General features: G+C 38.8%; 1 protein-coding gene across 5 annotated transcripts in view; it reads right to left on the bottom strand.

Moving 5' to 3' along the window:
* Positions 1-27,143, bottom strand: part of ZNF706 (zinc finger protein 706) — an 87,888-nt gene that overhangs the window by 46,071 nt on the left and 14,674 nt on the right. The window contains exons 1-4 of one of the 5 annotated variants that reach the window (XR_010750491.1): positions 10,027-10,293; positions 6,777-6,913; positions 4,997-5,104; positions 4,241-4,285 (exon numbers count right to left, since the gene is read on the bottom strand). Coding sequence is in view for 3 of the 5 variants with exons in the window: in XM_066379247.1 (XP_066235344.1) it covers positions 5,009-5,104; positions 6,777-6,911 (231 nt within the window). In the remaining 2 variants the exon portion in view is untranslated. Of the gene's footprint in view, positions 1-2,983; positions 4,286-4,996; positions 5,105-6,776; positions 6,914-9,645; positions 9,794-10,026; positions 10,295-27,143 lie in introns of those variants that run through there. The other 4 variants (XM_066379247.1, XM_066379249.1, XR_010750492.1 and 1 more) reach the window with 4 other exon arrangements.

The raw sequence follows: 27,143 nt of genomic DNA on the forward strand, positions 1-27,143 counted from the left end.
AATAAGAATTAAAAAAGAAAATTTCAAAGATCCACATCAAATATGTAGAAGCATCCAGTTTCCAAATAAAAGACCTGCTGCAAGTTTTCAGTACCATTAGCCAGCAGCATCTAACTTGCAGCCAATGCTGACGTTCCCGCCTTCGTAAGTAAGTGTTCTATACTCACAGGCGGTACCTCTAATCCCAACTGGCCACTTTTCTTAAGTCCTTTAGGTGAAACAATGATCAGGAAACAAAAGTCTGAACAAGTTGACATAAATAATGTGAAGTTTTTATGACTACCTGTGAATAAAGGCATTTCAAAGATTTGGAATCTAGTTCATTTTACCAGATATTTAAGTCCCCAAAGGAGTTTTAAAATAAACAGAAATAGATTCAAGGACTTTAAAAGACAAACCTTGCCAGTATCACATGTTCTCATTAAATGAGTAAGAATTTCTGAGTATGATAGAGTTTGCTTTAAAAAAAAAAAATCTACATTAAAAAAAAGCAGTTGTTTGACATAAACTGGCACATGTGAGTAAAAGGAGTTAATGTTAAGATTTATAATGAGATACCTTAATATCTAATATTAATTTGATATTTAACATTAAATGTTTAAACCAAGATTGTCTTTGGCAAACCAGGATGTATGGTCATCCTAGTTATAAGACTTCATTTTGAGACACACTGTTACATTGTCATAGAGGAAATATTATGTGGCCTACTTCCTACTAATTAAAATTTTAATAAAAAAAGTCCAAAATATAAGTCACATTCTGAATTTTACAAGACAGTAAAAAGTGGTAAAATGAGGTACCTATTTGGTTTACAAAAACCTAAGCCATTATTATTAATATGTATAGAGAAATATGCCATAAACATAAAAAATGATTTAAAAGTTCTATAATTTTAAGTTACTTCACACTGTAGATATGCACATATGGACATAAATGATTTAAATGTCTCTACATGTGCAGATTTTAAATTTGGAGTCATACTATGTGCAAAAATTGGAGCTAAAGAATGGCTTCTCAAAAACAAAATCTCTCAGTTGGTTAGAGCATCGTCCTGATACACTAGGGTGGCAGGTTCAATCCCCAGCCAGGGCACATACAAGAATCAACTCATCAATGTTTCTTTCTTTCTTTCTCTCTCTTTCTCTCTCTCTCTTTCCCTCCCTCCTTTCCTTCCTCTCACTCTAAAAGCAATAAAAAAAATTTTTTTTAAAGAAACCCTCCCCAAAAGATGGTTAAATCAGTAAACAGCTTATCCAAAAAACATTTAAAATAGAAGACATTTAATTTTCAGTTTAATATGATAATCCATAGTTAATGACAAGATAAATTTTTATTAATAAAACATCTATTTTCTCAGTCAAGTTAATAGATGCTTTATTAAATTGACATACTGGAAGTTTCTAAGGTTTTTCTGAAACTTTTACAATAGATAAAATTAGGCTAGCCTGGAAGATTTCAGAATATAAAGTCACAGTAAATAGAACCCCCTAGTGTTGACCTTCATTGCTATACACTCCAAAAATGATGTCTCTCTGACCAAAAGCAAATCAAATCCAAAACCCCTACAAAAATGAAAATCTAGCACAAATGAATTAAGATTCAGTAGTTTAAATAACATTGGTAAATTCTATCTTATTCATGCGACATACATCTCAGGATTGAATTACAATGTAACTAATTAACTATACAATATTTTAAATATAAAACCAAAAGTGTTATTTCAAATCTGAGCCAATGTCATAAAGGACTTATCCATCTAACTCAATTAACGGACTAAGCATTTTTTAGTACTATTTTTATATTAATAGCCAATTAATTCCCCCTTCTATCAACTTAGTACACTTACTTATTCTACAGAGCGAGGTTTCAAAAAAATCCTTCTACCTTTCATTTTTAAGAATATTCTATAGATCCAAAATAGACTACAGGAAAAACAATGAAAAAAATCTCTTGTTATCTTTAAACTACTGAACTCTACACTCAAGTCACAATACCAAGTTTTGAGAATTGAAAAAAAAGTGGGAAGAGGCAATATAAAAACACCTAAAATGTAGAAGAAATTAGACTAGTTTAGTTTTGTTTGATATCTTCTTTAATAAGACATTACAACACACAACTGAGCCCCCAGTGTGTCAGTTAAACGGGGGGAGTAGATCCATACCAAGGTGAATGGAAACAAGTTTAATTTTAACCCCATTCCTTTTGGCAACTAATGGAAATACAGAATACAAACGGACCAATTCTCTCTCACTGTATCTCATCAAGTCTTTGAAGACACTGTAACAGTTTGCTGTGATCTGTTAGAGAATCTTCAAATTAAATAATGAGCATGTTTAAGAATTTGAATTTTCCCCTTATAGCAGATTTAGCTCAAACACAATAAAAAGGGGATTGTACTAATAATCCTCACACAGAGGATGAGAATTAATGTCTTATGCAATATCAGTGCAGCTATTCCCATCACTGAGATGTAAGTATTGTATGTCTTCAGCTGCTTATAAAAAGGGTGAACTATAAGAACAAAAAGCTTTTATTCTGAAATAGTCAATAAAACAAATGAAAAAAAATTAAACTGAAACTTCTGAATGGTTTTTAAATGATTTGTTACTAAATAAAAACATACATATGCTCAAAGCACTTTGAAAAACCTTTAAATTGTAATTTAACCAGAACTTCTATAATACCCACCACAAGCAATTAGGCAAATTCTAATGTTCTGGTAATTAACATATAAGGAAACAACATATTAAATCTGAAACTTAAGAAATTAAATACATGAAAAAAATCATTATTTTAAAATAATAGCACAAGAATAGGAATTGCTAAGAAACTATTACCACTCAAGGTTTTTCTTGGAAATATATCTTACTTTAAACTTATAGTGAAGACAAACAAGGTGAATATGCACAGAATATGCAGAGCTACAAAACAAATGCAGCGATGAGTTACAGCAGAAAGAGGGAATGCATTTTTAATCCACAGGATCAGATTCGTGGTTCTAAACAATTACCAGGAAATATTTGAGTGTTCTTCCTATTATATTAACTTTAGAATTTAAACTGAGTTACAGCAGTTTCACTAGTAAAGTTAATAGCTAAGAAAAGCAAATTAGAAGAACCCTAATGTGAGTCTCCCTTAACTGGGCAGGATTTACCTCATCCATCAGAACCAACCCACTTCCCCATCCTTGGAACCAAATGGCCTTCTTTAATACTTTTCTAGTTCAGACAGAAGTCATACTGTACACAGTCTTTGATTTTAGGAACCAGCACAAAGTAAACTCCTAAAATCAATGACTCAAAAAGGAAAGGAGGGAGAAGGCTCTGGGAATTAACCCAGCCACAAGAGTCATTCCAATCTTCCTGTTAATACAAAATCTCTTCTAGAATTGGTTAAATCATTACTAACTTCCAAAATCTCCTTCATAATTATGAATTTCAATTGAAAATTAAAGAACTTGAAGAATTTTCAAAGATTCCAGCATAATTTATAAAAGATAAATCTTTACCAGTTCACGAATGTTCCATCATATTTTGTAATAAATGAATAGGCTTACTGATTATTACATTATGGCGTATACTTCAGAACCTAGTTTTCAGAAGGGCTCACTAATGATCCAACCGCTTTAGAAATTTATCACTTATCTACAGGGTATACCTGGCTGAAGCTATAGCCAAGTCATATAGCAAGTTGAAATATTCCAACCTCAAACACAGAAAACAATCAGGGGGCAATGACACATGATCGCAATACACTAAGGCAGCAGGTAAGTCATCCTTCACCTAGATCAGCGCTGCCAATAATATCATGTACATAAATTTAATGAATGAGTCTGCTCTAGTTTAACTAACGAACCTGCCACTGAGCTGAAAGGGAGATAAGAATTGCCCTTGCAATTCTAGCTGATGAATTCATTAGATTTTCATAAGGCAAATAATGTGGAAAGTTAGAACAGAATTTCTAGAACCACTTATCCTGTGATGTTGTAAAATCAAAGTACTACTTTATTAAATGAGTTATTTTACACAATATGAACATCAATATAATTACAATTGTAAAAAATTTTTTATAACAAGGATGGACTGATTTTCAGATTTCCAAATTAGAGTCAACTGTACATTTACACAGAATTGTCTTTGCATGAAGCCCAAAAGGGAACAGCATAAAAATGAGTGTTTCTGTAGCCCCTTTATTTTTGCTGATCAACAGTTTGTTAGAAAAGCAGCTGCAGGTTTGTTACCTAAGGTCTGAGACAGTAGAAGAGTCAAAGGTGTCATGAATTCACCTATAAAACATAAGCAAAATTTTCTGTGAAGGTAAGCACTGCACAAATGCAACTTATATATATTTCATATGTCTAAGAAAAAAAACACAATGTGCCTAAGCTATCAAATTTGTCTGATAGCTCTGTCAACAGGATTTTATAATCAGAACTCTAATTTACTTAAAAAAAAAATTCTCACACGACTACCACCATCACAACCATTCAGGAGAAAAAAAACTCATCCACACAGAAAGTATAAACTGATTATTTTCAAGCAACTACCAAGTTTATACAATGCCCTACATTTTGCCATAGATTTTAATGCACTCAGCCGCTCTGCTAAGCACTGTGAAGTCAATACCTACAAAGGGCACTCAGGAACATTGTTCTGCATCTCTTCTCTGAGCAAGACCCTCAATACCTTTGTAATAGTCATTTTCTTTAAGCTGACAAGTCTCTTCCATTCTTAGACATGAGTTGGCCAACATCCCTTCATCCCCCCCCCAGTTGGCTACAGTAATAAATAAAACTCTTATGCAGTTAGAAATTTCTATTTTAGGATATGGTCTTGGAAACTGGACTTTTAAAAATTGTAAAATTAAACATTAACTTAAAAAAGGGAAGCAATAAAGTCTCAGCTAGAAGGTAAAAATTAATTTCACAATCAGAGAAGACAATTTTGTTCTTAAATACAACCTTAACAAATCAAAAGAAAAAAGGTCCATCACCTACCTGTAAACAACTTTATGCCTGAACATCAGCCAATTCTGGAGGGAGTGGAGTCTTAGGGTGCTTGCTCTCAAAGTGCTGCTTGAAGGTCTTAGGGTCTGGCATTTGTGTCTAATGGAAAAAATTGTACAAAAAAGGAGTTAGACCTTATTCATAAAAATGTGTAAACTTTAAAAATCCTGAGCCTGCTTATGACAGACCACTGCAAAACACTTTTAAATTTCTACAACTTAGTAGCTGGCTGGAATATAAAAAATGACCATGTAATAAAGAAATTTCTAACATATTCCAACATTTCACATAGGGGTAAATCCCAGAGAAAGTATTCTGCTTATCTGACTAACCGCAAATAGATTATATATTATTATGTTAAGCATATTATCAGAATTTTCACTAAACCTTCATAGTAATCTTAAATTAGTTCCCACCCTCCTCATTTTACATAAGGAAACTAAACCCAAGAGCTTAATTTGCCCAAGACCTACACTTTAACCAAGTACTAGATACTGCAGCTCTCAAATACATTATATTGACTTACCTAGGCAAGAATCTTCAATTATTTAGAACATTCAATTAGACAAAACATAAAACTTTTCAGTTTTTGAGTCTTTGAATATGTGAACCACTCTAGTACTTTTAAATCAAAGTATTTCTTCATCAGTAATTCAATCTATTTTACTTTTACTCAGCTAATGAAATGGCTCAATTTCATTATTTTGAGTGTATCAAAGCTCAATTTGAACAAGATATTTAACCTAACTGATCTTTTCTCTTTCTCTTTCATGTAGTTAGGAACTTCTATTTCACAGTAATAACTTCAATAGATAATTAATCCAGGAATCATGTCTTATCAAGATCTCTTCCCATCCAAACCACCAATCCTTCTCAGGTATAGGGTCTTGGAAAAAAAATTAATACATATTATATATATCTATATGAGACCAACCTCACTATGTATTTTCCCTTTGAAACTTCTGTGCATTAACTTCAAGGTTGCTGAGCTTAAACAACAGGCAAGAAAAAGACTGGTCTGAAAAAGTGAGTAAGTTTTGTCCGGAGGGTGGACTCTGGAGCTAAAACCACCTGGGTTTAGATCCCAGCTCTTCTATGTACCAGCTGAGTAACTCTGTGCAAGTTATCTAATCCCCATATCTCAATTTATTCTTCTGTAAAATGAACATAATAAAAGCACTTATTTCATTGCGTTGTGTTGTCAATTCATGTGCTCATACATGTAAAATACCTGAATCAGTGCCTGGGGCACACGGTAAGCACTCAACAGCAGCTGCTATAATTATTCTTCAAATCTTATAAACACACATTAATTCTAGTAAAAGTCCTCAATATGAACAAAATCTATACAATTTTATAGACACTTTATGGACTTAGTGAAAGAAAAAAACCCCAACTGTATAACAAGAGTTTTATTCACAGGTATCTTACGTAGTTCTAAACTAAGAGTGTAGATCACGCTTCTTTACAAAATTCAAAGTGAGTTGTTTTCCCTTAAGGAGGCATCTTTATTCTCCCTGAGAAAAGGGACTTCACTTTGTTCAATTCTTTCTACAACACCTGGAAAACTGCCTGGTCACAGGAGCCACTGAGTAAATTATTTGTTGAAGGAAGAAAGATGGAGTCCTAAAATAACCAGCTCTCAAATCTACTACTTTAAGTAAAGCATTTATTTGCCACAACTGCAAAATTTTAACCTATAAAAACCGTATCTACTCTAATTAAAAAAAAAATTGTTCATGAGAAAGCTATTTCTTTCAATTTCCCTTACCCTACAGACAGTGCAGGTATATATTAAGGCAGCTTTGGCAGCAGCCTTTTGGTCATGTCCTTGTTTCTTCTTTTGTCCAGCTTGCTTTTTGGCATTTTTCTGCTGAGACTGAATCTTCTGCTGTCCACGAGCCATATCTAAAAACAGAAGTTGAGGCATTAAAGTGATTTATTTACTCTAATGCAGAGCAATCTAAACATGATAACGATCTTAGAGTTGACGGCTTAAATTCTATAGAAACAGTTGTGGATCAAAATGTATGGGTTTTCAAATCCTCACATACAATGCCACTAGAGAATAAACTGGTACAACCACTGTGGAAAACTGACCGTAGTTGTTTACACTATAACCTAATAATTCCACATTGGTACATATCCAACAGAAATGCAAATGTATGTACACCAAAAGACACAGTCCAAGAATGTCCAGAGCATCCGTTTTCAAAACTGGAAATAATCCCAATGTCTATTAATAGTAAAATCCCAAACTGGAAAATACCCAAATGCCTATTAGTAAAATGGATATATAACTTGTATATTTATACAATGAAATACTATGCAGCCTTCAAAAAGAAGAAACTATGTTATATTACAGGTAACAACAGACAACATCTCAGTATTAAAAGAAAGCAGCCCAATACAAAGAAGATGTTGTATAAAGTTCAAAACAGGCAAAGCTAATGTGGAAGGTAGTGACTGGGAAGAAAGGGAATAAGGGGAGTGCTGATAATGTTCTCTATCTTTACTGAGTAATGGTCATACAGAATCTGGGTAACGGTTGTACAGGTGCATACACTTGTAAAAATTAATGAGCTATAAACCTAAGATTTTTGTAGTTCATATATGTAATTTTTAAGAGTTTACCAAAAAAAAAAAGGCTAGCCTCCTTCCCCAATTATTTGTTTGGTCACTCTGCAAAGGTACTTTACCCTTCCAGTATTCACTGTTGTGACCTAAGACTCACAACTTGAGGAGAAATAAGAGCTGTCATCTAATGCCTCTAAAGGAGATCACATGAACAATGGGAACTGTTCTCTTAAATACTTAAGTTTCATAAAACTACTGTACTATTCTAAATCTTTCTTAAAAACTGGTCTTTGCAGGATTGCTGGGCAAATTATTAAATATGAGTATGTTAGTTCCCAGTTGAGAAAAATAAACCTTGTAAAAAGGGCAAGGGCACTATATAAAAATGAAAAATACCACTTTCTACTTCTGGTGAATGATAAATTTTAAACTTTTAAACCATTGCAGGACATGAACATACAATGGGTCTACCTCAACTTCACCAGAAAGGAGTGCTGGCTTTTTTTCAGACTGGAACCCTAACTAGTTAATGGACACAAGGGTCAAAACATTTCATAGAAACACCTAAACTTCTCCCACAAAGAAAAGGGAAAACTGAAAATATATACCAATCGGACAAGTTCCCTCTAGCATTAAACACTGAACTGGAAGTCAAATAAAATATAGAGGAGAATCAGTGCTTTTCTAGGAAGCCAGTTAGATATTTTAACAAATTACAAAAATGTTCAGTATGTTAGACTAATATAAGAAAACTCCCACCAAATAATGGTAAATGTTACCAGATGTGTTAGTCCTTGAAGATTAAACTTCCATCCCGACTTTTTAAAAATAAAATTCCAAGCCAATGGAATTTTTAAAGTACATTTAAGTCCAAAGGTTATGGCAAACTTACAGACCATTTCCATAGAAACAGATTTGGATACTTATATATTATTTGGACTATCTTACTCTAGTCAGGTAGTCAATCTTTATGTATCTAAATGTTTGTAACGTCTCAGTGTCAGTACCTTATGTTAGAATACTCAGTCCTCTCATGCCTCTGAACTCTTCCATGCAATGTATGCGATGTCAATACACTGACTGTGTGGGTTAACCTTTGAATTGCTTGACATTATTAAAAAAATAAATAAAATGGCAGCCAACTAATTACATAAGTTTCTTTGATATCTAGAAGTTATTAGCTATTTTGATGACACTTTCAGGCAGTAATCTGTACAAAGCAGTGTCATAAGATACAAATTATTTTTTAACTTTTGTATTTAAGGATCTCTCTTAAAATATATTACACAATCGATTTAACCCATTTTCCATTGTAACTAAAAACTAAACAAAACAAGCCATAAAAGCTTTAATAAATAGTGGCCTTTTCTTATTTTTAAAAGAAAGCTTAATATCACCAGGTAAAGAAAATGGAATCAAACAGTCTAAATTCGCGGGGGATAGGCCCCTAACTTCTAACAATATACTGCATGGATTTCCTTTCTGAAAGCAGAAATGAAAACGAACAAACCACCTGCTTTTGGACAGTTCAGTTCAGGGCTTGCTCTCAGGCCAGTCGAACTTTCTACAAATCTTAAGCATAGCTGCTCCTTGATTAAACGCGAGAAACTTGAGGGTCAAGAACTCATTTACAAACACCTAAAAGCTGGTTTTTAATATAACTCATTCAGTGTGGGTTTTCGAAGGGGCTGCAAAGAGGGAAGTAGTAAACAGTTCTTTTAAAATGAGGAGCTCTTGCAGGAGGCAACAAGTAAGCACTGCCCCAAGACTCTCTTAAAACCAAAACCAGAATAAGAGATTTTGGGTCCAGGGAGTCGGATCGTTCTCCATAACCATCTGAAACGAAGAGGTCCGTGCAGTGATCAACATGCAGACCCCAGTTTTTAACTACATCCTTTCAGGGAGAGGAGAATATGGAAATACAAGCACCACGGTCTATTTTACGCAGCACTTCACTGACCTCAGCCGCAGGCTAGCCCACCTTCTTTCCCAAACCGGCCTCAACCGCCTCGGGGAGCCCCCTCTCCTCTCCTGCCACGGAGGGCCACACAGTCCCCACCTACCCTCTACTCCTCACCGACCCCGGCTCGAGACGCGCCTCCTGGAGGCCTCGGCTGCCCGAAACCCGGCCCTTCCGCAACGGGGAGCCCGGCGTCGAGAAACCGACCAGCTGCTGTCGCCAAGGGGTAAGGTTACCGCTCAGCTCCCGCGGCCGGCCTGCGACCCGGCCACCTGCAGGGCCTGGCAGGCGCCCGAGCTTCCCCTCCCTCCCGCGGCCCGCGCCCAGGCAGGACCAGCCCGGCCGCCCCTGGGGAGGCGGGGAGGGCAGGTGACCCCGAGAGCCCCGCGGCGACCCCGCGGCGACCCCACGGCCCCCGCCGGCGAGCGCCCACCCCGGCTCCCCAGCGCCCTGAGATGTCAACGCCGCCCCCACAGCCGCTCACCGGGGCCGGGACAGTCTTGCGTCAGTGAGACCGCGCAGCGCGAAGGGGCCGGGGGAGGTGGCCGGAGGGAGAGGAAAGGGGAGCGCGGCCGGCACCACTTCGGCCTCCTCCACCCGCCAAGGAGGGTAAAGAGGAGAGCTGGGAAGCACAACAGCCCGCGCCGCGCGCCGCCGCCGCCGCCTCAGTCTTGGAAAAGGCCACTAAGCCTCGTGCCCGCGCACGCCGCACGGCTCCCCCACTCGCCCAGTGCCCGCCCGCTCCTCGTAGCCCCGCCCCCTCGTCTTCCTGCTGCGGGCTCCTCCGTCCCCGCCCGCTCGCACGCCTGCGCCTTTTCCGGTCGCGCCGGCCAATGGCAGCGCTTCCCTATTACATAAGCGCGAGGGGGCGGGGCTGGGCGGCGAGGGCCAGCCCTACGAGAGACCCAGTAGAGGCCCTCGCCCTCCGGCCGGCGCCCCTCCCCTTCTGTGCCCTCCCCTCCCCTGCTGCGCGATCTGTCTGGGCCCCTTTAGCGGGGCCCTGGGATCCAGGAGGTCTGCGTCCTGGCAGTTGACCGCCTGCAGCTTGTTTCATAAGTCGGTTGCTCGCTCACTTACTCGGGTGGTGGCCAGGCGTCAGACCCCGCGTCCCTTCTCACGCGCCTCCTCGCCTGCGCCCTCTCGTGCACCGCCGCCGGTGGGACCCGGAGAGGAGCGCCAGGGCCGGGGCTACGTGGGTCATCCACTGGGGAGTCCGCCACCCGCTCTCGCTGTAGTCACCATGCCCAGTGAGGCGGGGAGGCCTTGAATAGGGTCGAGCAGCCATTGTTCTCGCATCAGGAGCCCTTTACCTCATTCTCTCGGGAACCCTGGTTATTCCACCAATCTGAGGTTTTAGTGCAGGGGTAGTCAACCTTTTTATACCTACCGCCCACTTTTGTATCTCTGTTAGTAGTAACATTTTCTAACCGCTCACCGGTTCCACAGTAATGGTGATTTATAAAGTAGGGAAGTAACTTTATAAAATTTATAAAGCAGAGTTACAGCAAGTTAAAGCATATAATAATAATTACTTACCAAGTACTTTATGTCGGATTTTCACTGTTTGGCAGAATAAATCTTTATAAAACAACTTACTATAGTTAAAAGTACCTTTTTATTTATACTTTGGTTGCTCTGGTATCACCCACCGTGAAAGCTGGAACGCCCAGTAGTGGGCAGTAGGGACCAGGTTGACTACCACTGTTGGTGAGTTCAACATGAAGCCTGACAGCTTCAGTGAAAACCGTTGGCGAGGCCTTCCTGACTGGTTTAGGCTGCCTACTAACAACATGCTGAGTTACTAATAATTGGGAGAATGATTTTTTTTTGTCTTGATTTACAGGCCCTGACATTTGACTTCCAGTACCTACCAAGAGCTATCTATGGTGATTGTAAAAATTATTCTATTTGCTGACTTATCTGGAAATGACATTTGAGACAGTGGCTTTTTCTGCACATATATACACATTGGTTTGTAACTAGTTCTAAAAACAGCAAAAAAAGGGGAAGCTTTTGCATTTGATATTCTCAGCTTGCCCATAGCCTCCACTCTCCCAGATTTGCCTGTCAGTGCCGAGGAAACATTAGTTAAATATAAATACAGCCCAAATTACCTGGACTGGGGTATATACTAGATACCACAGAATTGTTTAAAATAGTTAGGAAGGGCCCTGGCCGGTTGGCTCAGCGGTAGAGCGTCGGCCTGGCGTGCGGGGGACCCGGGTTCGATTCCCGGCCAGGGCACATAGGAGAAGCGCCCATTTGCTTCTCCACTCCCACCCCCTCCTTCCTCTCTGTCTCTCTCTTCCCCTCCCACAGCCAAGGCTCCATTGGAGCAAAGATGGCCCGGGCTCTGGGGATGGCTCCTTGGCCTCTGCCCCAGGCGCTGGAGTGGCTCTGGTCGCGGCAGAGCGACGCCCTGGAGGGGCAGAGCGTCGCCCCTGGTGGGCCTGCCAGGTGGATCCTGGTCGGGCGCATGCGGGAGTCTGTCTGACTGTCTCTCCCCGTTTCCAGCTTCAGAAAAATACAAAAAAACCCAAAAAACAGAAAAAAGATAGCTAGGAAGGCATCAGCTGCATATTGCTTTTGGGTGGCATGCAGTGGTTTGGTTGTTGGTTCCTACCTTTTCATCTCCTTTCAGCTCTTCCCATGTGCACTTTTTACACCCTTCTTCCCATACTGTAGTTTTAAATTACATGTTTAAATTTTATTAATATCTCTCCAGGACTCAAATGTAAGCTCATTTTCATTACTGTTTACCCAGTGTCTAGACATGTGTTAAACATCGTGGGCATTAAATAAATAGATATTGAGGAAATTGGATGTGTCTAAAGAAAGCAGGACTTTTCTTGATATATCATGAAGCTATAGCTTAATCATTAATGGTCACCATAACCATAATAATTGTATTCACTTGGCTAGCAGGAGGTGGATGAAATACTTGGAGAACCTATAGAGGGGAAAATCCAAAGAGCTCTTGTGTATATAGCCATGAATGAGAGTGGACAGTGGAAAGGGACAGAGAAATCTGGCTGGCAGGATGTCTTTTTTTTGTTGTTGTATTTTTCCAAAGTTAGAAGCCGGGAAGCAGTCAAACAGACTCCCTCATGGGCCCGACCAGGATCCACCTGGCATGTCCACCAGGGGTCGATGCTCTGCCCATCTCAGGCGTTGCTCCGTTGAAGGTTGGAGCCATTCTAGTACCTGAGGCAGAGGCCGTGGAGCCGTTCTCAGCACCGGGGCCAACTTTGCTCCAAGGGAGCCTTGGCTGCAGAGGGAAAGGGAGAGATAGAGAGGAGGAAGCAGAGGGGGAAGGGTGGAGAAGCAGATGGGTGCTTCTTCTGTGTGCCCTGGCTAGGAATCGAACCAGGGACTTCCACACTCCAGGCTGACGCTCTACCACTGAGCCAAATGGCCAAGGCCAGGCAGAATGTCTTTTTAATTAGGTGATTTCTGTTGTGAAATAGGGTTAGTGTGTCACTTATTATCAAGGCCTAAATGAAATAACCATTTCATTAAAATTTTGAGTTCTACCACTTTTAAGAATCTGGTAAAAAGCTATGGACTTTGCCCCAGAAAGGTCATATACACATAAACATACGATCATTGGTAAAGCTTCTAAACATTGGCACTATTGACACTTTGGGCTAGAATCTAGATACTTCTTTGTTATGTGGGACTGTCCTGGGGATTGTAGGAAATTTGGCAACACGTCTCCAGACATTCCAAATGTCCTCTGGGAGTCAAAAATCTCCCCTGGTTGAGAACCACTGCCTAGGCTAGAGGATATGGCATTATGGTAACTTTATGTGTAAAAAAAGTGGAAAAAGAAAAAGGATAAGATTCAACATCTGTGAAATGACAAACAGTAAATGAAAGGTGGGTGAATTAGCATTACTGACAGCTGGTGTCCTACTTATGTTATAGAAATATGACAGCAAGTGGGATATGAACTCATTAAAGGATTTTTATACACATTTCTGGTTTTAATTGGGAATACTACAGTACTTCTACTGACCATGTTTTCTCTTCTGCTTTTTGACAGTTACTCTAGGTTAATATACAGTGAGCATGTACCTATTTTTCTATCCATAATCTTGATCAGATTAAAGTGCTTCTCTGAAGACCTGAAAGCCTTCTTTATTTATGTGTATTCTTGTTGAATTTTCACGGGTGAAAGACCTGGTGGTTAATCAATATATTATTTCTCAGATAAACATAAATTATTCTGAATCACTTTTCTCAATTTTTCTGTGGCATATAAGTTAATATCCAAATGTAGTAAAGTTCTCAGCTAAAGGATTTGTTACAGTACAAAAGAGGTGAGGTCCTGGCCCTCTTAGATCCTTCCATCTAGTGACAAATAGTAACAGCAATAATAAGAATGGTGGACAAGAAAAGAGGTTATGTAATAAAAATGGCAAGTCCAGTGACAGAGACTTTACAGGGTTTTCTGATCATAAATTTATAGCTGTCAGGTCACAGTGGGTAATCATGCTCCAGGCATATCAGTGTCTTAGTAGAATGTTTGTCTTTGCCTAAAGTAAGCCTTGTTCATTATTCTGGTGTATCCAGGTTAACATACCTTTGAAATGCCAGAGTAATCCTCTTTTTCAGATCCCAAAGAGGCTTAATCACCCTCAAGGGGCACACATAATCTTGTTAACTATCCTGTAATCGAGTCCCCACCTTGCTTTCTCCCATCATCATGTATCATGTAACCTTCCTTACCTCCTTCCTTAATTTCAAATGCATAAAAGAAGCTGCAAACTGTCTTTCTCCAGAGCATTTGAGATGTTGCTTCCTAGCACACTTATCATCAGCTTGGGCTCAAATAAACTCACAAAAATTCTCTACAGGTTTGGACATTTCTTACATTGACACAATAAACACAAAACAAATATGATTCATTTGCTGGCTCTTCTTTCTCCACTCAACTTCTACTTGTTGAAATTTCTCGGAACTACAACCTGGATCCTCTAGTCTTCTCTACACTCTCCCCAAAGGAATCTCCTTCAGTGTTGTGGCTTTAAATAATGAACTTCAGATGACCCTACATTTCTATCTCTAGTTCAAGCCTTGCTGATGTCTATATTGATATACCCAAATGCTTATTTTTCATTTCCACTTCAGTGTTTTATAGATATTTCATATTTAATACTATGTGATATTGTGAGGAGGGAGCAAGCCTCCCTTCTCCCTTGAAGGAGGAGAAACCAGAAGAATACAAGGGAAAGGAGCCAGCAGGGATAACTGAGTCAGCCAGTTATAAATGAACTACATCCATAGTTCTCTAAATGGTTGCTTGGAGTTGCTTGCAACATAAAGCAAGAAAATCAGGATCTGTATGACTACGACCAGTGACTGGGAAACCCCTGCCCCCTTGCTATCCATACCAAAACTCCCTCTCCCTTCTCCTTGAGTCCTGGGAAACCTTAAACAAAGGAATTACACGCTCATTACTTGGATACTGTAAAGGTATATAACCTGTAAGAAAAATCTAATTCAGAGAGCTCGTGCTTTGGTACTACTAGCCCCACATGCTCTGCTACCAGCCCCATGGCTACTAATAAATTCTCTTTCCTCTATTAATCAAGTTCACTGATTACAACTTCCTACAACAATTGAATCTAAGAAGCTATTACTTGCAGATCACATTTATGTCCACTAAGATTAAAAAATTGCTGCCAATTGAATGGCATAATGCTAAGATACCCTTGTATCCTATCCTAAAAGCTACATCTCAATTTCAGAGATGTTAAAATAATTTTAAAAATAATGTGATTTATTAGAATAACATAAAAAAATCAAATACTTGGGAATAAACTTACTTAAAAAATTGCAAAAGTTACATTCTGAATACAAAAATTTTTTTGAAAGAAATTGTAGAAGATCATGGAAAGGCAGTATATGTTCATGGATTGAAAAACTTAACATTACAAAGATGGCAATATTCCCCAAACTGATCTGCAAATTCAATGCACCCTTCATCAAAATCTCATCTGTCATCTTTACATAAATCAACAAGCTTATTTTGAAATTCATTTGGAAATTTCAAGAACCCAAATGTGATATAATAAGAAATATATTTGGTCTTTGTCCCCATTCCTGTCACAAAGCTTCTAAAACCTTATCAAGATTTGGAAGCAGCCCAAGTGCCCATCAGTGAATGAGTCGATAAAAAAACTGTGGTGCACTCACACGATGGAATATTACTTGGCCACAAAAAAGGAAATATTACTTTTTGTGACAGCAAGGATGGATCCAGAGAATATTAAGCTAAGTAAAATAAGCCAGTCAGAGAAAGACAAATACCATATAATTTTACTTATATGTGAAAGCTAATGAACAAATAAACACACAAATAGAAACGTTCAGAGAACAAACTGATAGCTCTCAGAAGGAGGGGGTTTGAGGATTGGGTGAAAAAAGTGATGGAATTAAACAAAACAACTACTCATAGCCTGACAGGTGGTAGTATGGTGGATACAGCATCAATGAAACCCCAAGGTCGCCAGCTTGAGTGTAAGGTTGTTGCCTTGAGTGTAGGATCATCCACATGATCCCAAGGTCACTGGCTTGAGCCAAAGGTCACCAGCTTAAGCCCAACAGTCGCTGGCTTGAGCAAGAGATCGCTGGCTTGGCTTGGGTCAGAGATCCCTGGCCAAGGCATGTACCAGAAGCAATAATGCACAACTAAAGTGAAGCAACTACGATTTGATGCTTCTCTCTCTCTCTCTCTGATCTCTTTCTCTCTCAAAAAAATAAAGAAAGAAAAAGAAAAATTCATAGACACAGACAACAGGATGGTGATAAAGAGGGGGAAAGCTGAGTGGGGTAAAGGGGATAAATGATAATGGACGGAGACTTGACTTTGGGTGGTGAACACAATACATTATTCCGATGATGTATTATAGAATCATGCACTTGAAACCTATATAATTTTAGTAACCAATGTCACCCCAATAAATTCAATAAAAATTTTTAAAAAGTTTCTAAAACCTTGGAATTTTCTGAGTGATAGTTTTGTTTGTCATTCATAAGGATCTGCTTTTGAGCACACCTGAGTTTATGCCAATGAGGTGACTTATGATGAGGCCTCCAGATAGCCTCAGAATGAGACTTGTTGTGAGAAAGTCCAAGTGATTAGAGAATTGGAACTTTCAGCGCTACCTATTGCCCTCTGGGAAGGCAAAGAGGAGAGGGCTGGATATTAAGCCCTATAAAAACTCTTAGACAAGATTTGATGAGTTTCTGGGTAGGCAAATGGGGCATTCACATGCTGGGAGGGTGGCACACCCTAGTTCTATGGAGACAGAGCTCCTGTACCTAGAACCCTCTCGGACCTTATCCTATGTATCTGTTCATTAGGCTGTTCGTCTGTATCTTTTATAATATCTTTCATAATAACAGTTTTAACATAAGTAAATGTTTCTCTGTGTTATGTGAGCTGCTCTAACATTCATTGAACCTAAGGGGGTGATCATGAGAACCTCTGATTTATAGCTGGTCAGTCAGAAGCATAGATAACGATCTGACATGCAGTGGACATCTAAAGTGGGAGAAGGGCAGTCCTGTGGGATCTGATGCTATCCTCAGGTAGATAGTGTCAGAATTGAGTTAAATTGTGGGACACCCAACTGGTGTTGCAAAATTACTTAATGTTTGGAAAACTTACTTGTCTGATGTTAGAAGTAAAGTAGTGCTGTAGTGAAGTACTGAGGGTGGAGGAGACACACAGAGGAGTGTGTATTTCCTTACACCAGAGTAGCCAGAACAACTTTGAAGGGAGAAGCAAAGGTAGAGAGGGCTTACACTTTCCAATTTTAAAACTTGTTACAATGCTACAATATTCAAAACTGTGGTACTGGCATAGGAATAGATACACACAGATGTCAGTGGGATAGAACTGAGAACCTGGAAATAAATATTTTCATTGATTTCAGCACAGGTGCTCAGAAAATTCAATGAGGGAAGAAATAGTCCTTTCACCAAATACTGCAGAAACAACTGAATAGCCACATGTAAAAGCATGCAATTGGACCATTCCCTCAAACCATGTACAAAAATTAATCAAAATTGATCACAGACCTAAATGTAAGTGTTAAGCTAAATATAACATTCTTTGCCGTGGCCATGTAGCTCAGTTAGTTAGAATGTCATGCCCCTACTCATGGTTGTGGGTTTGATCCCCAGTCGGCCCATATATGAATCAACCAATGAATGCATGAATAATGGAAAAACAAATTGATGTTTCTTTCCTCTCTCTCTCTCTCTTTCACTCTTCCTCTCTCTCTCTAATAAAAAAATCTATAAAATTCTGAGAAGAAAATGCAAATCTGCATGACCTTGGGTGAAAAGCAAAATGTTCTTACATGTGACACCAAAACCATTAGTGACAAAAGAAATAACCCAAATAAAAATGGGCAACAGATCTGATTAGATATATTTTTTCAAAAAAGATATACAAATAGCCAATATTACAAGAAAAGATGCTCACCATTATAACCATCAGGGAAATGCAAATTCAAACAGTGAGATCATATTTTATATAAGATGTCTATAGTAAAAAAGACAAATATAACAAATATTGGAGAAGATGTGGGCAATTGGAACCTTCATACACTGCCATTTGCGATGTAAAATGACACAGCCTCTTTGGAAAACATTCTGGCAGTTCCTCAAAAGGTTAAACATAGTACCACATGATCCACTGCAATTCTAGGTCGATATCCTGGAGAAATGAAAATGTAACCCATACAGATACTTGTACCTGAATGTTCAATGAAGCATTTTCGTTCTTCATAATAGCCCAAAAGTAGAAACAATGAAAATGTTCATCAACCACTACACTGATAAATAAAATCTGATATATCCTTAAAATGAAATTTTCAGCCATAAAAAGAACCAATATTGATTCATGCCACGATGTGGGTGAACTTGAAAAAGTGAAAGAAACCAATCACAAAAGACCACACAGTGTATGACTCAAATTTATATGAAATGTCCAGAATAGGCCAGTCTCTAGAGCAGGGGTCCCCAAACTACGGCCCGCGGGCCGCATGTGGCCCCCTGAGGCCATTAATCCGGCCCCCCGCTGCACTTCTGGAAGGAGCACCTCTTTCATTGGTGGTCAGTGAGAGGAGCACATTGACCATCTCATTAGCCAAAAGCAGGCCCATAGTTCCCGGTGAAATACTAGTCAGTTTGTTGATTTAAATTTACTTGTTCTTTATTTTAAATATTGTATTTGTTCCCGTTTTGTTTTTTTACTTTAAAATAAGATATGTGCAGTGTGCATAGGGATTTGTTCATAGTTGTTGTTGTTTTTTATAGTCTGGCCCTCCAACGGTCTGAGGGACAGTGAACTGGCCCCCTGTGTAAAAAAGTTTGGGGACCCCTGCTCTAGAGACAGTGTTGATTAGTGGTTGCCTAGGGCTGGGAGAATTGGGGAGAAATGAGAAGTGACTGGTAATGGGGATTAACTTTCTTTTCAGGATGATGAAAATGTTTTAAAATTGATTGTGATGATTGTACAATTCTGTGAATGACTGAAAGCCATTTAATTGTACCCTTTAAATGAATGATTTGTAACTTATGTGATATATCTCAACAAAGTTGTTATATAAAAATTGATTGAGAATAATAAAAAATAGAATGTCTAATATTCTCTCCATTGTCATGCACAAATCTTGTCATCTGTTTATCCTACCTTAGTGAATACACAACCACCCACTGGGATAACCATTTCAAAAGCCTCATTGTTAACCCTGAAACTTCTCAATCCATTAGCTCCCACTTCCAAACTATTGCCAAGTCATGTTGATTCTACTCCAAAATATATATTGACTCTGTCCACTTTTCACCATCTCTAGTGCTACTTTCTAAGCCAAATCACCACTCTGGTTTGTGTGGGGTTTTAACCTACCAGAAAGTAGGGAAATTCTCCAGTTCCCCTTTAATACAATCACTTCTAAGCAATCAGAATGATCTTTTTAAAATGAGGATTTGCTGAGGGCACTTCCATGCTTAAAGCCCTTCACTGTCCATCCAAGGCACACGGAATAAAATCCAATATTGCTTTTATCCTGGCTGACAAATCCTTATCTGGACTCCAGATGTTCTTCTCTCTTGCTGTGTCCAATCTCAGTGGTCTTTCAGTTCTTCAGGCCGACCAAGCTCTTCCCTACCTTGGGCATTAATATACACTGTTCTCTCTTTTGTAACACATTTCTTCCTACTCTGACTACTTTCTATTTAATTTATTTATTTATTTATTTATTTATTGTTAGGCTATTTTCTAGTCACTCTTCAACTTCCAGCTAAAATATCACATTCTCAAAGAGGCCTTCCTTCCTTGAGCCCCCTCCCAAAGGAAGAGTCCTCTTGATGAGTGCTCTCATTGCGTCCTATACTTTATACCCTTAGCACCTATTGTGCTATGTAATCAATTGTCAACATGTACATCATATATATGCACACATATACAAAAGTGTATATGTATATAAATATTTGTGTATACAGATATATAAGTATGTGTATATATTTGTAGAATATTTGAATATATTATATATACATATATAAATTTTTTCTTTCCGTTTGACTTCTAAAATAATAACACTGTAACACTGATATAGTGCCTACTATCTACCAAGCACTGTTACATGTGCTTTACATATTTTGAGTCATTTAGTCCTCTTAACAGCTCTTAGATAACTAAAGCACAAAATGGTTAAGCTGCCCAAGATTATATGGCTGTAATGTGGAAGGGCTGAGATTTGACTCCTGGCAGTCTGGTTACAGAACAGACTGCAGAACAGGCTGGGGCATTGTTCCTGGCACGATGTTGGCATCCAGTAAATACTTGTGGAATGAATATATGCCTGAGCGGTCCCTCCAACTAGAGTTAAAGCCCTCCTAAGCATCACTGAGCATACTGTGAATAGATTTACATAGTGATAATAGTGCAAATATGGACCTACTTACAAATACAACTTCATTGGGAAGATGGGGGAGTGAGAAGTCTGTATGTGTGGTGGGGCCATGTTGGGGAAATAGTTGAAACAGAGCTAAATTCTCATCTACCATAGTGGGAAGTCCATACATAATGCTTAAAACTGGAAGAAAACTTTCCAAGAATAGTAGTATAAGAATTTTTTTAGAGATATGTAAATAATACCAAATAAATTGACTAAAAAATTTCTAAAATGTAGCTAGTTTTATAGGACCAGTTGAATTTTTAAACTGTGTGCATGTATTTCTGTGATAAAACAAAAACTAAATTAACAAAATGATTTTTATTTCTAATAATTGTAGTAGTATGTCTTCACAATGCTCAGTGCTTTAGAAAGATGGATGAATAAGTCCAGGTAGTATAATAAGTCCAGGAATTCTTAGCACCCTCGGCATCTTCCTGCAATTGGAGTCTATGTTTCACTTCAGGTAAGGGCATGCCTTAGTGTCCACCATTCCATTTTTCAAGTTCTTTGCATACCATCCTTATCATTAGACTCTCAAGCAGCTGAACAAGCTTTGGAGAATAGAATTTCCAAATTTAATGTGCCTGTCCTTACTGTTTTTCTACTATTACTCTTTAAAAGTATTTTTTGCTAGCTATTTATTTACTTAAATTAAGGTATAATTTACATATAACATACTAGCTTTAGGCATGCACTATGATTCTATATTTATATATTTTATGAAATGATCACCACACAAATGTAGTTAATATCTGTCATCATATATGGTTACAATAATTATTTTATCCTTGTGATGAGGACTTTTAAGATCTACTCTCTTAGCAGCTTTCAAAGATGCAATACAGTATTATTGACTTTAATCACCATGCTGTACATTACATCTGCATGACTTATTTGTAATTGGAAGTTAGCACCTTTTCACCCTCTTTACGGCTTTTGCTCACCTTCCACCCCAGGCAATCACCAATCTGTTGTTTGTATTTATGAGCTGGGTTTTTTTTATTTGCATATAGGTGAGATCACATGGTATTTGTCTTTCTCTGTCTGACTTACTTCACTTAGCATAATGCCCACAAGGTCTATTCATGCTTTCATAAATGGAAAGATTACATTCTTTTTTGTGGCTTGAGTGTAATCCCAGGGTGTGTGTGCGTGTGTATGTGTTTAATCTCAATCATTATTATTTTTAAGCATTGGCAAAAAAACAAAACAAAACGGTAAACTTTAGAATGAAGTGATTCATTCTCCTCCAGACCAAATTCTTACAGGTGTCTATTGGATGAGGGCCCTTGCCTTAATTTTACCTGTAAAACAATCTAGGCCTGGTTGATGGCTGTGATTTTGGCTGAAGTCTGCTGACTGTGCTGGTGATGGCAGAAAGATTCCATACAAAGAAATCTGTCCTGAAAATTATTCCGATAGTCTTTGATAGGAATCAACTCACTTCTAATGATCTGCTTTCTGATGTCTCTACTTTGAACTATTACTTTGGTGGATAGGAGATAAGAAAAAAGAATTTAGTTACACTCTGAAATTTAACCACTTTTTGGCTGAGTGTGGTTATTAATGCTTTTTTAAAAAACTTTTTTCTTTTTGAAGGATAAAAATCACATGATTATATCAACAGATGCAGGAAAAGCATTGGTAAGATCCAGTACCCATTTATGATCAAAACTCTCAGCAAAGTGGTAACACAAGGAACATACCTCAACATAATAAAGACCATCTATGACAAACCCACAGCTAACATCATACTCAATGGGAAAAAATTAAAAGCAATCCCCTTAAGATCAGGAACAAGAAAGGGGTGCCCCCTTTCACCACTCTTATTCAACATAGTCTGGAAGTCCTAGCCACAACAATCAGACAAGAAGAAGAAATAAAAGGCATCCAAATTGGAAAAGAAGAAGTAAAACTGTCATTATTTGCTGATGACATGATACTGTACATAGAAAACCCTAAAGTCTCACTCAAAGAACTACTAGACCTGATAAATGAATTCAGCAAGGTGGCAGGATATAAAATTAATATTCAGATATCAGTGGTATTTTTATACACCAACAATAAACTGTCTGAAAGAGAAATTAAGGAAACAATCCCCTTCACTATTGCAACAAAAAGAATAAAGTACCTAGGAGTAAATTTAACCAAGTAGGTAAGACTTGTACTCAGAAAATTATAAGATATTAAAAAAAAGAAATCAAGGAAGATACAGACAAGTGGAAGCATATACCGTGTTCATGGATAGGAAGAATAAACATCATTAAAATGTCTATACTACCCAAAGCAATCTATAAATTCAATGTAATTCCTATTAAAATACCAATGGCATACTTCAAAGATATAGAACAAATATTCCAAAAATTTATATGGAACCAAAAAAGAACATGAATAGCATCAACAATCTTGGAAATGAAGAATAAAGTAGAAGGTATCACACTTCCTGATATCAAATTATATTACAAGGCCATTGTAATCAAAACAGCTTGGAACTGGCATAAGAACAGGCATACAGATCAATGGAACAGAACAGAGAACCCAGAAATAAACCTACATCTTTATGGTCAATTGATATCTGACAAAGGAGGTAAGAGCATACAATAGAGTAAAGACAGTTTCTCTAATAAATGATGTTGGGAAAATTGGACAGGTACATGCAAAAAAAAAAATGAAACTAGACCACCAACTTACACCATTCACAAAAATAAACTTAAAATGGATAAAAGACTTAAATATAGTCACAAAACCATAAAAATCTTGGAAGAAAACATAGGCAGTAAATTCTGATATCTCTCATAGCAATATTTTTGCCAGTTTATCTCCACGGGTAAGTGAAATAAAGGACAAAATTAACAATAGGACTATAGCAAATTAAAGAGCTTTTGCACAGCAAAAGACACCATTAACAAAATAAAAAGACCACCCACACAATGGAAGAACATATTCGCCAATACATCTAATAAGGGGTTAATAACCAAAATTTATAAAGAACTTCTGAAACTCAACACCAGGAAGGTAAACAATCCAATTTAAAAAATGGGCAAAGAAACTGAATAGACACTTCTCCAAAGAGGACATACAAATGGCCAATAGGCATATGAAAAAATGTTCAATGTCACTAATCATCAGAGAAATGCAAATTAAAACCACAATGAGATACCATCTCACACCTGTCAGAATGGTGCTCATTAACAAATCAACACAGAGGAAGTGCTGATGAGGGTGTAGAGAAAAGGGAACCCTCCTGCACTGCTGGTGAGAATGCAGACTTGTGCAACCACTGTAGAAAACAGTATGGCGTTTCCTCAAAAAAACCAAAAAATGGAACTGCCTTTTGACGCAGCTATCCCACTTTTAGTAATATATTCTAAGAATACCAAATTACTGATTCAAAAGAAGATATGCACCCCCATGTTTATTGCAGTATTGTTCACAATAGCCAAGATCTGGAAACAGCCCAGGTGTCTGTCAGTGGATGAGTGGGGTGGAAAAGCTGTGGTACACATACACAACGGAATACTACGTGGCTATAAAAAAGAAGGAAAGCTTAGTTTTTGCGATGGCATGGATGGACCTGGAGATTACTATGCTAAGTGAAATAAGCCAGGCAGAGAAAGAAAAATATCATATGATCTCACATATATGTGGAATCTAATGAACAAAATGAACTGAGGAACAGAATAGAGGCAGAGGTGGGGTCACAGGGAGCAGAGGGACAGCTGTCAGAGGGAAGGGGGATGAGGTGATGGGATCAGAGAAGGTGAAGGGATAAGTGAAATTATATATACATAACACAGAGATACAGCTAACAGGACAGCAAATCCCAGAGGAAAGGGAGGTAGGAAGTTAGGGAGAGAGGGGCAAGGAGGGATAATGGGGGCCATGGGGGTATGGGTGAGGGTGTTACCATATTTCCTCATGTATAAGACGCTCTCATGTATAAGACACACCTTAATTTTGGGCCCAGAATTTGAAAAAAAATGTATTACATAGTTATTGAACTCAAGTTTAATTCATCATAAAATTCATACGACTCCTTATCACTGTCAAAACTCCCATCCATTAGCTTGTCCTCATCTGTGTCTGATGATGAATCACTGTCTTCAACAATGAGCGCAAAAACAAGTGTGAAATGCAAGTAAAAAATCTACAACTACTGTATGAAATGCACCCAGTTTTTAGACCTCAAATTTTCCAAAACTGGTGCATCTTATACATGGGGAAATACGGGATACTGAGTGGGACACTTGAATCCATGTTAACAAATTAAATTAATAAAAATTTAAAACAAAATTTTCTTTTTTCATTTATTTATTTGTTTGTTTGTTTGTTTGTTTTTGAGACAGGGGAGATAGACTCCTTAGACTCCTGCATGTGCCCTGACCAAGATCTAGCTGGCAACCCCTGTCAGGGCTGATGCTCGAATCAATTGAGCTATCCTCAGTGCCTGAGATGACTCTTGAACCAACCGAGCCATTCTCAGTGCCCAGGCTGACACTCAAACCAATCAAGCCACTGGCTGAGGGAAGGGAAGAGAAGCAGATGGTTGCTTCTCATGTATGCCCTGACCAGGGATCAAATCTGGACTTCTTCATGTTGGACTGATGCTATATCCACTGAGTCAACCAGCCAGGCTTATTAATGCTTTAAATTCCATGCTTAGTTATATCCTTTTTGATTTAATAGTAGTTAAGCTATTAAGACTCAGCAGAATTTTTTTTTTTTCATTTTTCCGAAGCTGGAAACGGGGAGGCAGTCAGACAGACTCCCACATGCGCCCGACCGGGATCCACCCGGCATGCCCACCAGGGGGCAATGCTCTGCCCCTCTGGAGTGTCGCTCTGTTGCATCCAGAGCCATCCTAGCGCCTGAGGCAGAGGCCACAGAGCCATCCTCAGTGCCCGGGCCATCTTTGCTCCAATGGAGCCTCAGCTGCAGGAGGGGAAGAGAGAGACAGAGAGGAAGGAGAGGGGGAGGGGTGGAGAAGCAGATGGGCGCTTCTCCTGTGTGCCCTGGCCGGGAATCGAACCCGGGACTCCTGCATGCCAGGCCAACACTCTACCACTGAGCCAACCAGCCAGGGCCAAGACTCAGCAGAATTTTTAATAATTACTTTCCCAGACATAAAATGGGAGAGTTGGTCTGAGTGACTTCCAAGATCCCCTGTAGTTCTTGAACTACATAACTTGATCACTCAACATGAACTTTAGGGTCTAAAAGAATTATTTTTATGAAAAACAGAATAGCCTGATTGATGGTGGCACAGTGGATAGAGTGTTGACTTGGGACTTTGAGGTTCCAGGTTTGAAATCCCAAGGTCTCTGGCTTAAGCACAGGCTTATCTGGCTTGACTGCAGGCTCACCAGCTTGAGCATGGGATCATATGTATGATCCCATGGTCACTGGCTTAAACCCAAAGGTCACTGGCTTGAAGCCTAAGGTCACTGACTTGAGCCCAAGGTCACTGGCTTGAGCCTAAGGTCACTGGCTTGAACAAGGAATGAATCATTGACTCAGCTTGAGCCCCGCGATCAAGGCATGTATGAAAAGCAATCAATGAAAAACCGAAGTGACGCAACTACAAGGTGATACTTCTCATCTCTCTCCCTTCCTCTCTCTCTTTTTCTCTCTCTCTATCACACATGCACAGATGCACACATAACACACACACACACAAAAAAAATAAAAATAAAAATCACTCCAAACTCTATCCAGGTGAAAAGTTGAAACAAAGGCTGCTTACTATTTAAATATAAAATGAAAATGAAATTTCTATGTACCATAGGAGAGCACTAAGTGATGAGTGGAAAATAGCATGAAAGGGGAAATACTAGTTTGAAACTTCTGTTATTATATTAATCTTGTTTTGTTTTACATATCTTATTATTATTGCTTTTTTTTTTTTGTAAGAGAGACTGAGAGAGGGACAGACAGGGACAAAGAGACAAGAAGGGAGAGAGATGAGAAGCATCAATTTGTAATTGAAGCATTTTATCCATTGATTGCTTTCTCATATGTGCCTCGACCAGGGGGGCTCCAGCAGAGCCAGTGACCCCTTGCTCAGGCCAGTGACCTTGGGCTTCAAGCCAGTGACCTTTTGGTTCAAGTCACTGACCATGGAATCATATCTATGATCCCAAGCTCAAGCCAGCAACCCCATGTTCAAGCTGGTGAGCCTGTGCTCAAGTCGGAACCTCAGGGTTTTGAACCTGGGTCCTCAGCATCCCAAGTGGATGCTTTATCTACTGTGCCACTACCTGGTCAGGCTATTTTCTATAGCTTATGATGCTTTAATATTCTGGGTGCCTTCCAGAGCCAGGGAGAGGCTACACCAACCAGGACTAGCAAATTCCCAAATATAATAACAACTTATCCAGGAATATACTTTTTGTATTAAAACCATCCAATTTTGAGACCATACCTCATATCACTCCCCTTATCTAACTCTCACACCAGTATTTTCCCTGACCTAAGTCATCTCAAGGCCAAGTAAGTACCAGGCAATTAGAGACGACCCCTGTAGCCTAAAGCCTGCCAGAATGATTCAAGCTGGCTAATCCTAAAAAGTTTTCCCGTTCTGCCTTGCCTTCCGCACACAGACCCCATTAAAGGTTCTGGTCTA

Source organism: Saccopteryx leptura, chromosome 3 (genome assembly GCF_036850995.1).
Source record: "Saccopteryx leptura isolate mSacLep1 chromosome 3, mSacLep1_pri_phased_curated, whole genome shotgun sequence".
Lineage (NCBI taxonomy): Eukaryota > Metazoa > Chordata > Mammalia > Chiroptera > Emballonuridae > Saccopteryx > Saccopteryx leptura.